General features: G+C 50.8%; 3 protein-coding genes across 3 annotated transcripts; 1 reads left to right on the plus strand and 2 right to left on the minus strand.

Moving 5' to 3' along the window:
- Window positions 1-7,611: 7,611 nt before the first annotated feature.
- Window positions 7,612-8,541, minus strand: ALTATR162_LOCUS10938 (uncharacterized protein; the record flags this gene model as incomplete). The annotated part of the gene is made up of 1 exon (XM_043318578.1): window positions 7,612-8,541. One exon carries the CDS (start codon window positions 8,539-8,541, stop codon window positions 7,612-7,614), a length of 930 nt encoding a protein of 309 aa, XP_043174513.1.
- A 666-nt stretch (window positions 8,542-9,207) lies between these two features.
- On the minus strand, window positions 9,208-10,060 carry ALTATR162_LOCUS10939 (uncharacterized protein; the record flags this gene model as incomplete). The annotated part of the gene is made up of 3 exons (XM_043318579.1): window positions 9,208-9,669; window positions 9,731-9,915; window positions 9,973-10,060. The coding sequence occupies 3 exons, from the start codon at window positions 10,058-10,060 to the stop codon at window positions 9,208-9,210; spliced, it is 735 nt and encodes a 244-aa protein (XP_043174514.1).
- A 546-nt stretch (window positions 10,061-10,606) lies between these two features.
- Window positions 10,607-11,419, plus strand: ALTATR162_LOCUS10940 (uncharacterized protein; the record flags this gene model as incomplete). The annotated part of the gene is made up of 1 exon (XM_043318580.1): window positions 10,607-11,419. The coding sequence occupies one exon, from the start codon at window positions 10,607-10,609 to the stop codon at window positions 11,417-11,419; it is 813 nt and encodes a 270-aa protein (XP_043174515.1).
- Window positions 11,420-11,831: the final 412 nt, after the last annotated feature.

Here is an 11,831-nt window from a genome sequence, read left to right on the forward strand (position 1 = left end):
TGTGTTGGAGATGAGCTCTCTTCGGAGGACTGGGTCGTACTCGAGAAGATCAAGTCATTTTTAGAGAAGCTAAAAATGGCTACCAAGGCTCTCGAATCATCGTTTGCGACACTCGACAACGTTCTCTTAGCTATAGACTTCATCTTGGCCCAATTCGAAGCAGGGAAGGAGGCGCATAAGGACGATCCTATGATGGCGCCGATGTATAACTCGGGTTGGGCGAAATTGGACAAGTACTATTGCCTTACCGACGAATCGCCAGCGTACGTTGCGGCAATTGTGCTCCATCCTTCACATAAATGGCACTACATACAGGAGAATTGGAAGAAGGAGTGGGTTGTATCGTCGAAGAAGTTAATGGAGACACTTTGGGACGAATACAGACCTGTTGAGCCGCCTCTTCCTCGACCCGAGGTGCCGTCGACGACTACGAACGAGTTCTTGAATTGGAGGAACAGGCATCTACAACCAACGCGTCTCATCGACGAATACGAGCGTTATTGTAAGTCTGAGCAGGTCTACGGTTTCACAAGCGCACTCGCCTGGTGGCTAGAGGATACACAACAAAAGAACTATCCCAACTTGAGCAAAATGGCTGTGGACATCACAGTTGCCAACAAGCAAGTCAAGCAAGTCACTGCCTCAAACTTGACTTGCTTGGTTAGAGAGTAGGCGTAACTTGACTTGCTTGGGAGCAATTTGTTGCTTGCTTGACTTGCTTGATTTGCTTCCAAGTACTTGATTTACTTGACTGCTAAGGGACTAAACACTACTACATTACTAAGCTAACTGTCCCACTTAAGTATATTGTAATTATCTAAAAGTTCCTTGTCTAAAAGCTTAGCCTCACTATAAATAGTTGGTTTATAGCCAGCTCGCACCCAGGATCTCACCAGTTGAAGAGCTGCGAGTAGCTCACTGCCTAGAGCTCGTCGCTTTGGCTCAAGTAGGTCGCCAAGCTCGCTGAAGAGGCGCTCGCAGTCGCTGCTCGATGCTGGGATAGTCATAATATTGATGGCAAACTGCGCTAAATGCGGGTATTTTGGCAGTAATTGAATCCAGTATTGGACTGGATTGCCATTCGCTGTATACTGCTCCTGCGTCCACTGCGGCTCCTGCATTTTCCAGCGCTCAAACTCGTCCAGCGGAGCTTCTCGGCCGACGTTTCTGCCGAGTATAGCGCTGATTGCCTCGTCTATATTGTTGCTACTCGTTACAGCCGTGTACGACTGGCGTGGGCGCTGAGGTTTGTACGCCGCCCAGAGCTGCTGAAACGCCACGTTGGCACTGCTAAGCCACCCAGCTTTGTCAGCCCAGGCCACATCGCAGTAAGTTTTATAGTACGGGTGGAGGCACACGGCGGCGTAGTAGGCGGGCGAGGTGTCGAGCTTGTTGTAGTAGTCGTTGGCCTTGGCCCATGCGGTGAGGAGGTTGACCTTGAGGTGATCCTCGGGGGCCTCTGGGTGAGCGTTGAAATCGACCTGCTCAAATGGGCGTGCCTGGTCCTCAAGCTGGCTGAGTACATACTCAAAAACTGGTATAACCACATATATTGCCCCAAATTTGCCATCTTTGCTGCGGCCCTCGAGCCGTTTTGTGGCGTACTTGAGCGGCGTTAAGCAGTCCTAATACTCTGCAATTACTGCCCAATCAGCAGCTCGCAGGCCAGTTGATCTCATCCAGCTTAGAGCTTTAGGCCGCTTATTGTTCTGCTTGTTGGCGTGCGCGTCTTCGAGGATAATCCTATTAATGTGATGCTCAGCGTACAAGTTATAAGCAGCCGAAAGCTTAGTAGCTCGCTCAAAAGCGGCATAGTAGGAGTTCTAGCGAGTAACAACAGGCTTGACGGGCTCGAGTACTTTGAGACGCTCCTCGGTGGGCAGGTTGTCGTTGGCGCGGCGCTGGAAACTGCGAAAAAGCTCGTACTGCTGCGGCGTTTTGATATAGTTGATGACGTTAACTAGGACGCCTATAGGGCTATCTTTCCGCCACTCTCGCATGTACTGCTCCTCAGTACTGTACTGCTCTCGAGTGTTACCGTAGGCGTCCTTGTTGTTACCAAATATAATAGCCTGGCCAATTAGGTTGAGCGTGTAGCAACTGCAGCGGAGGCGCCGGTAAGCTAGGTCGAAGTTGTACTCGCGGGCGAGCGCGGCGATTGCAGTGTCGTTATTAGCGGCGTTATCTAGTACAAAGTAACCTAATCGGTTGCTAGTTACTCCGTAAGCCGAGAGGGTTATCGAGATAGCTTTAGCAATAGCCTCACCAGTGTAGGCGCTAGCGAGCTTAGGCAGGTCAATAGGCAGGTCTTGTATTATTCTAGCTGCGTCGGCAAAGTGAGCGACTACTCCAAAAAAGCCACGTTTACTACCTTTTGTCGTCTAGCCGTTAAAGCTTACATGTATCTTGCTTACTGCGCTTAATAAGGCGTCGACAACCTGCGGTTGTATAGACCTGAACAACCTCATTACAAATGTAGAAACACTCGTGTGACTTACCCACAATGCCGCCTCTGCCTCTAGGTTAGTAAACCTTATTATCTCTCTAAAATTAGGCGCTGTAAGCTCACTAAGAGGCTGGTTTTAGTTGACGAGCCACATAACAGTAGCTACTCGAAAGCCTTGTACGTCGAAGTTTCCGAGTGCGTTAGCGGTAGGCTGAGGCATCTCTAATCCAGCGTCAAAAGCTTGCCGCAATGATAGCTGCCCCTGTCCTCTTAGCGTCGACTTTAGGCCATCTTTTGTAAGGTTGTGCCTACGTTTTGGCTGGCTGAGATGGGTAGCTGCTAAGGTAGTGGCCTGAGTAATATTAAACAAACCACTACCGCCAGCGTCGATAGTTTTGTGGATGTGGCAGTACTTGCACACAAACCAGATCCGATTAGTAGCCTAGCGCTTAACAACGCGGTAGCTATACCGAAAAATCCAGCTTTTAGGACGCTTAGAGCCCGCCAGTGGCTTTATGTAGCTAGGTAAACGAGCCCAGTCAATGCCGTCAAAGCTATCAGCAGCGCTGTTTATCTCATCTTAGCTATTATCTTTGTCTCCAGCCTCAGTTGTAGCCACCGTAACAGCCCTGCTACCCTTAGTAGGCGCAACGATATCATCCTCTACATGCGATTCTAAAAACTGCGACTCGAATGTAGGGACTAGCGACGAGACAGTGGCCTAGCTTACGGCAGCGAGGGCTTTACGAGGCGATCGACGCTGAGATGCTGGCTGAGATGCTGGCTGAGATGAGGCCGCAGGAGTTGAGATGACGTCGTCGGTAGCAGCAGCTACTCTCAAACGTTTGCTACTCGAAGAGGTATGTAGTACACGGCGTTTGGCCATATTAGGGCAGTCGAAAACACCAGAAAGAAGCGTCGATACAGGAAAATGGAAATCGCGACAGGCTTCAAAACAAGGCTAAGGTTAGGATAGGAGTAGGGCGCTAAGCTGTTTTAGCAGCTGTGTAGCCTATTGTAGCCTGTTTAGGAAATAGCCGAGGTAGTTGCAGCACTAAAAAGAACTGCAAGGCTAAAAAAGCATCGCGAGATCTGCTATACAGTCGATTATAGTTAATTTAACCAAGTAAACCAAGCAAGTCAAGCAAGTAAGGCACGCTAACTTGACTTGCTTGGTTCGCTGTGCAGCTCTGACTTGACTTGCTTGCTTGGTATGAACCAAGCAAGTTTGAACAAGCAAGCAAGTCAACTTGCTTTTTGGCAACACTGGTGGACATACTATCAATTCCTGCAATGTCTCCCGAACCTGAACGACTCTTTTCCGGGGCAAAAATAACCATTACAGATCGTCGAAATCGACTTGGGAGTGATGTAATTGAAGCATTAGAGTGCCTAAAGTCATGGTTTGGGTTACGAGAATTTGAAGGTGACGATAATGTAGCCGTCGCAGTAGAAGGATGAGGGATATATGGGATGTATTGTAACACTGACAGTATATTGGGTTCTTGGCAATACGGTACAATATCAATCAGCTCTATATTGGGTAATACAATACTTACCTGCCCACAATACAATAATATTGTTAGGGTGTCATATTGCCAATATACGTATTGTTTATATTATTAGCAACACTGGCTCTTATGCCTAGCCTCGTACGAGTCCTCTCAAAGAGCTCAAGGAACGCGCGTATCTGTACTGGCGTTGCTCCCTCAGCTCGAGCAGCCTCAATCTTTCGACCTACAACAGATGCGACGCGTGGGTTACGCTTAAGGAAGGCAGCCATCCAATGCTTGCTTACGGGTCTGTGGTCTCCATTCATCCGGAGGATTCGATTCGCCATTTCTCGTGCGCGTGCGTGGGAGGGAGGAAAAGCTCGTGCGTCTTCTTCAAGTATCCATTGTACGAGAAAGTCCTCCTGCTCTGGAGTCAATCTTTGTTGGTATACGTGGCTGGTTTGGCTGTTCCGCGCGCCTCGTACACGGGCCGAGAACGTAGCTTGAGGGAGGTTGTAGGCCTTTGCAGCAGCTCTCTGACTCTGGAAAACACCAGCATTAAGATCGCGGATAGCTGCTTGAATAGTTTCTTCACGGGTGTCCATTTGCGCAGCGTGGGTGGCGAGAAAAGTCGTGTTTTGGAGAGGGTGCTGAGTGGCGATAGGGTGAGTTGAAACCCCGGGTGACTCGAAACCGGGTGGGCTAGCTTAGACGAATAACAATAAGATGCCGCTTGGTCGAACAAGCTCGTCGCAGAATGCGCCACTTCTTAGGCACAGCATTTCGTTCATTAAAAGTGTCCAGCCTTCCGCCAAATCAAACCTAAAAAAGGCTTAACGTGCCCGTGCGCGCAACGCCCGGATTCGCGCAACGCCCCGCCCAACACCAAAACGTGTAATCAATACCGAACTTCAACGCGATACAACTCTATCAATATGGACCCGATTCAAGTAGCGATTGAAGAATTAGAATCGCACGAGCTAGGAGATCGACTCTCGTATACAAAACTTGCAGCTAAATATAATATCGATCGATCAACGCTCAGTCGAAGACACCAAGGCCTTCAGGCCCCGCGTGAGACCCAGGCATCTCATCAGCTTAAACTCAGCCCACAACAAGAGCTAGAGCTTGTACAATATATCAATAAGCTCACTAAGCAAGGGCTACCTCCTACGAGGGAGATGATCAGGAATTTCTCATCAGAAGTAGCCCATCAGCAGCTCAGCGAGAGCTGGGTTACTCGCTTCATCAACCGACACGAGATCCATCTTATCTCAAAGTGGACCAGCGCCATGGATCGTACGCGCCACCTGGCTGATTCTGAGTCAAAATACCGTCTCTACTTTGAGCTACTGCATCGAAAGATCACCCAATACCACCTTGAGGCTCGAGATATATACAATATGGATGAGAAGGGCTTCTTGATTGGCTTGATAGGCAGAAGCAAGAGGATATTTAGCAGGCGTCAATGGGAGAAGAAGGAGGTTCGAGCATCTCTCCAGGATCGATCACGCGAGTTCCTGACACTCCTGGCCTGCTGCTGCGCCGATGGGAGCGCGCTGCCTCCAAGCCTTATCTACGCAGCTGCAAAAGGAGCCATACGATCAAGTTGGGTGGAGGATATCAAGGCAGGAGAACATGAGGTCTTTGTCTCATCATCTCCAACAGGCTGGTCAAACAATGACGTAGGCCTAGCTTGGCTGGAGCAGGTGTTTGATCGCTATACAAAGCAGCGATCAGGGAGATGGCGATTGCTCATCCTTGATGGCCATGGATCTCATGTCACGATGGAGTTTATCGACTACTGTGATCGCCACAGGATTCTCCTTATGATCCTTCCCCCCCATTCAACTCACACGCTCCAGCCGCTTGATGTAGTGCTGTTCAAGCCACTCTCTCAAGCCTACTCTAACGAGCTCACCAACCATCTCCACAAGGCTCAAGGCCTCATCCCAATCAAGAAAGGAGACTTCTTCCTACTCTTTTGGAGCGCCTGGATATCCTCCTTCACAGAAAGCCTCATATTGAAGGCCTTCGAAGCTACTGGGATCTGGCCGATAGATGCCAACGTTATCCTTCGTAGATTTGCCAGCACGCCAGAAGCTGAGAGAAGCTTATCATCAGGGCTCTCTGATCATGATTGGAGAAATATGGATCGATTAGTTCGAGCTGCTGTCACTGATAGCCATCAGTATGAGGCAAGAAAGCTGCGCTCAAGCGTTCACCATCTCTCTGTTCAAAATGAGCTTTTAAAGCATGAAGTAGAGGGTTTAAGAGAGGCTCTTCAACACAAAAAGAAGCACAAAAAGAAGGGTAAAGCTCTTGACCTTCAACAGCGCCAAGAGTATCACGGTGGCGCTGTCCACTGGTCTCCTCGCAAGTTGCGTGAGGCTCGAGCTAGAGAAGCAGTACGGGAGCGAGATGAGACGGAGGAGAAACTCCAAAAAGCACGGGCTAAGAAGCAGCGTGAGGATGCTCAACTGCAGCGTCAAGTCGAGCTCGAGGAGAGGCGTGTAGAGAGGCAGAGGCTCAAGGAGATGAGGGAGCTTGAGCGAGCTGAAAAAGCAGCTGAACGCGCGCGCAAAGTTGAAGCTCAACACCAGAAAAAATGTATCCAACAAGCTCAACAACGCAAGCGTAAAGTCTCACAAGTAACCTCATTAAGTAACAAGCGTCAAAAACGCGTTGGCGCTGCTCACGCTGGTGTTCAAGCTGGAGATGAGCCATCTGCTACTCCACCCAAAGTCACATTACGTGGCCGCAGCGTCAACCTCCCACAAAAATTTAGATAGTACAAGTTGATCGCAAGCATATAGTTACTGCACTACTACGTTTTTATAAATATTGAGCTATTGTGTGGCGTTGTACGGCTTCAAATTCGATATCGCTGAGATAGTGTTCGCGGGGCGTTACGTGAATCCGGGCGTTGCGCGCACGGGCACGTTATCGCTAAACAGCTAGTCGAGCCATGTATGTCCTGAGGATGGCTGATACTCAGGCTAACAAAACATTCCTATCACTTTTGCGCTTGTTAACAATCTAACAAGCTATTCGAAATTGCTTTATGATACCTGTTTAAAGCAGCCAAGATTACTTCGAAGGAAGCGTTATACGGGCACTTTGTTTTGTCTCGGCTTTAGAACTTTAGAAGAAGTGTGCGAAGAGCTTACGATATGATAAACTTATACAAAACGGAATTCGTACAGTATTGCAGAGCTTTAGATTCTCCTCCGCGCGGCTGGGTCGTAAAAATCATCCAGCTTTCTGTCAGGCCAGCTCCAAGAATGACATTCCCCGAGACACTCAGGCCTAGCCTGGCAAGCTACGTATTTTCTCTGTTAACGATCGCTATGAATTCCACATATGTTGCTCGTAGTCTCTTAAGAAAGTTCGCCATAGTTAACTCATCATCACCACTCTTAACACTGTGAAGTGCCAGTAGAAGATGCGTCGCTCCTACGTGTCAGTCTATGGCGCGGCTCCAAGCTGTAATGTATCTTCGCGGAAAGCGCAGAGACTAAGAAATATTCATTCCTAGATAAGAGAGTGATGAAGACGCTAGTTTTCTCAATACTCCATGTCTTACCCAGCACGTTCCAGCACCTTACAGATCCACGACAAGTACCTGTCCCCCAACAACCTCATTCCCAGGCGCCAAGGCCCCTCCCCCAGTTACGACAAACAACTTCTCCCCTCAATATCCCCTCTCGACAATGCTACCGCCGTCGGCTGATCGATTTCCATCGAGTACTTCCTGCCCGCAATAATCTCCTGCTCCCTGCCCTCCACAATCCTCACAACCGTATTCCCACCACTCGTGACTGCAAACACGGTTCCCTGGCCACCAATCGCAAAGTCATCCCAATTCGTCCCATCTGCCGCACGAGCCAGGACATCAACTTGTGCGCCTGCCTGCGGCGTACCGTCCGTGTTGATGGCTAACTTGCCCAGCACGCCTGAGCCCGTATTCACGACGTAGAGGTTATGATATCTCGTGCGCAGACCGTTTACACCTACCGTGCCAAATGAACTAGGCGTGGCTGCGACAAGGGGGTTGGAAGAAGGCACAACGAGGCGTGTTTCACGCGTGCGCGTGTCAAAGGCGAAGATTTGGCCACCAGCGATGTCGCCAAGGAGAAGTACGCTAGGGTCAGTGGCCAGTGTGGACATACCGTTGATGAAGGAGGCTTGGGGTATCGGCGCGAGGAGTGAGACGGTCGGTTTTCCTTGGCTGTCTAGCGCGCTGCGCGAAAAGTCGACGCTCCATATGCTGAATGAATGGGGAGTGACGCCAGCTGAAAACGAGTAGGTTCCGGCAGCGATGCCGAAGACATCTGGGGCGTATTCGGCGATACCAAAGAGGGCTGTGGCGTTGGGGAATGTGTAGAGGAGGGTTGGGGAGGGCTTGGAGGAGGTGGGGTCCAGGTTATAGAGATCCGGCGTCGTGAGTAGGGTCAGAAGGAGTGCGTTGTTGTGGCGGACGGCGATGTTTTCAATCCATGTGCCGTTGGGGAACTGGTATATGAGGGTCGTGTTTGGGTTGGATGATGCTGCGAACAGGGGCAGGACGAGGGCAGAGAGGAGGGCAACAAGGGAGAGCATCGCGAAGGGGGAGGTGAGGTGACTTCGGGCAGCAGGTACTGGTTTCAAAAGCATCCGTGTATCTGCTCAATTATATCAGGCCAGACGAACACCTCTGTACGCGACGCATAGTGACCTCCATCAACGTGCGATAGTATGGACGAGGGCTTTCGACAATCAAATCTTTGACAGATCAGTCACGCACCGAGAATTTTCGGATGCAGGGGTATATGAGCGCAAATGACCGGGGACGTATTCGTGAGGGCTCGCATGTTGACGTTATGTTCGTAAGCTTACGAAGTACGGGAAAGGCGTGGGCGTGCGGGAACCGTTCATGATGGCGTCGACACGAAGTGGGGCCGCTGAGGTAACTAAGCCTAATATGGATAGCTAAGATTTTAGATCTTGCGAAGGTGAAGCCTGACATCTCGAGGATATGCACCACCACCACCACCACCAACAGCCTTCGACCAAGGCTTTCTCAGTAACCGAGCAGTGGCGTATACCTTTCGCAACGTTGGTGCGCGCTAGACTATAAACGCGATGACAACGATAAGGAGAATGCGAAGGATGCGCTGAGGAAGCGGACAACCATCGCATGCGCTCGCAACTGCGCCGACCCAACGCTACACGCCTGCAGCCACTGCTCCTCCGCTTCCAATAATGCAACGCTACTTATCACCCCACCTAGTTTGTCTTCTTGCCCTTCACTCCCCCCTTCGCTTTCGCAAACGCAAAGGCGTTAATCGTCGCTACAGTACTCTGAAGCAGCAGCAGGCCTGGAATGACGAGCCAGATAGCGTTCAAGAAGATGAAGTAGCCGTAGTAATAGAACGGCTCCGGTCGTGAGTACGCCGTCTCCCGATAGGCTTCATCAAAGAACACGGTCGATAGATACAGAATGTCTCCATATATCTGCCCGAAACTGATGATAGATTGCAGTGGGTGGCGAGCAGGATGGTCAATAGCGATGAAGTAAGCCGCCAATAGTGACAAGGGCCCCCAGAGAACGGTCGTAACCGTCTCCATGCAGACGGTGAAGGTGTCCGAGGTCAGGTAGCGCGAGTCCGATAGCGCGTACTCCTTCCACATCTGGCCGAAAAGACCACGGTCTGCGGCCAGAGTTGCGTGGTTGAACACGAAGTAGCCCTGCAGAGGTACCCGGTGTTAGGCGCGAGAAAGGTTGAAGGACATCTCAGCTTGGACTTACCTCGACAGCGAGGTGGATGTAGCCACAAAGAGCGAACCACATGGCTACAGCAAACTCCTGGCGCGGTAGCCCCTGGCCGCTGCGTGCGCGCGTCAAGGCATATGCCGCAGGCAGCAGGAAGGCAACGACCAGCGCGAAGAAGTACACCAAGATGACGGGCGAGCTCAGTGTATTCGCAGCGTAGTCTGCAGACTCGTGTTAGCATGCTCCTTGATTGATGGTCAATTAATTGATTGATCAACCTTTGATGATGGCCCCTACGGGGTAAAATGGATGTAGCGCATGCTCGAGCTCGTCGGAGGATACGGGTGAGGCGTTGTATCCGGCCATCTTGACAGAAAGAATGATGTTCAGATTCGGAGTGTTGAAGGGGCGCGAAAGGTAAGCATGAAGAATTTGTCAGTGGTAGGGCGAAGGAAGGGGTGATGACGTGTTCAAAAGCACGGTCACGTGTTGTTTTGTTAGTCAACAGCAACCCAATCAGGACTAGCAGGCTGCAGGTCAGCGGCGTTACTTCTTTCATTTGGCATTGCAGACTTGGCTTCGTGTTCAGATGACTGCAGGAGCCAGAAATTCTGCAGCGTAAGATTAACCGTCCCACTGTCGGCCGGCGGCACAGAGTCAGCTCGGCCCAGCCCGGCCCAGCCCGGTCCCTGGTGCGGCTCTGCCGTAGGATTCCACCACACACACCTCTTGCACAACCCTAGACTGGTAGGTTGCCTGATGACCCTGTCAGCCTTAAGAACGCGCTTACGGCGCCGGGGTCCACCGTGTTAGCCTATTTACCGTATTCGTCATGTTGAGACTACATCTGAGTGCTATATTTCTAGGCCCTACTGTTGCTTGACACATCAGTTTTTGAACAACCCACATACTATGGACCAAAACCCCGAAGTCATCCAGGCCCACGCCGGAGACCATTACACCACCCCCGTCTTCCTCATCCACGATGGCGGCGGTACCACCTTCGCCTATCACTGCTTAGATCCCCTGGATCGGCCTGTCTACGGCATCTCCAACCCTTATTTTCACACTGGCGAGGGATTCGAAGGTGGCATCTGTGGCATGGCGCGGCTCTATGCGGGTATCATCAGACTAGCCGCTGCCAACCCTGACTTCCCTGCAGAACGCGATTCCGGTGGGAGGGCGAACATCCTGATTGGAGGGTGGAGCCTGGGTGGCCTTTTGGCTCTCGAGGTTGCCAAGATCCTGACTGGGGATCGCGGCGTCAGGATCATCGGCGCCTTGATGATGGACAGTATTTATCCCGTCAATCCACCGTCCATGGTTCGATTGGGCGCCTTGGACGACATGGCAGCCGGAGAAAAGTCCAAGAATGAGCTTCTCACCCTGCAGGCCATGAAAGAGGCGTTGCGGGTAATCCAGAAGTGGACGCCGCCCGTCTGGGCCGGAACTGAGGTCCGGCCACGGTTCTCGTTGCTGAGAGCCCTTGACGCCATGCCGGCGACAGGCATCGATGGCGTGCATCCTGCAGATATTCACCGGAGCGACCCCACCCTGGGGTGGGACGCATATGACACGAGTCTATTCACAGACGTTGAGGGCGTGCCAGGAACACATTTCGAGATGTTCTCATTTCAACACGTTGAGGGACTTTCAAAAGCAGTCAAAAGGTGCCTCGATAGATTGGACCTCTTGTATCGTCTGTCTCATTCCAGGGGCAATTAGTTCGATCACGAGAAATGAAGCATTATGGAAACTGTGGATGATCACCACAATGGATACGTTATTCGCACTACATTTGGATCATGGATTGCAAAATTGCTGACTCCACATGGATCATGCAACGGCTTGTATTTCTCCGTGACGCTCTGGCTCAATCATGAACTACCACTGCGATGACACCGCTACGTATTACTGTGTTTTGCATATTGCTGACCCTAATTAACGATAAGATCTCTAGGCTTGTTTCACCGCTTCAATAATTATTGAATAGGAAGATGTGGATTGAGCCTTCGCTTACTTTGTGTCATGGGTATAGCCAGATCAGGATGCTTGCTGTAAGCTGTACAGCCCAAAAAGGAAGGCGTTTGTCACTGACTGAGCCTTAACTATGCGTCTGCATAAGGCGCGATTACGT

The sequence above is a fragment of the Alternaria atra genome (genome assembly GCF_907166805.1).
Source record: "Alternaria atra isolate CS162 genome assembly, contig: 34, whole genome shotgun sequence".
Taxonomy (NCBI): domain Eukaryota; kingdom Fungi; phylum Ascomycota; class Dothideomycetes; order Pleosporales; family Pleosporaceae; genus Alternaria; species Alternaria atra.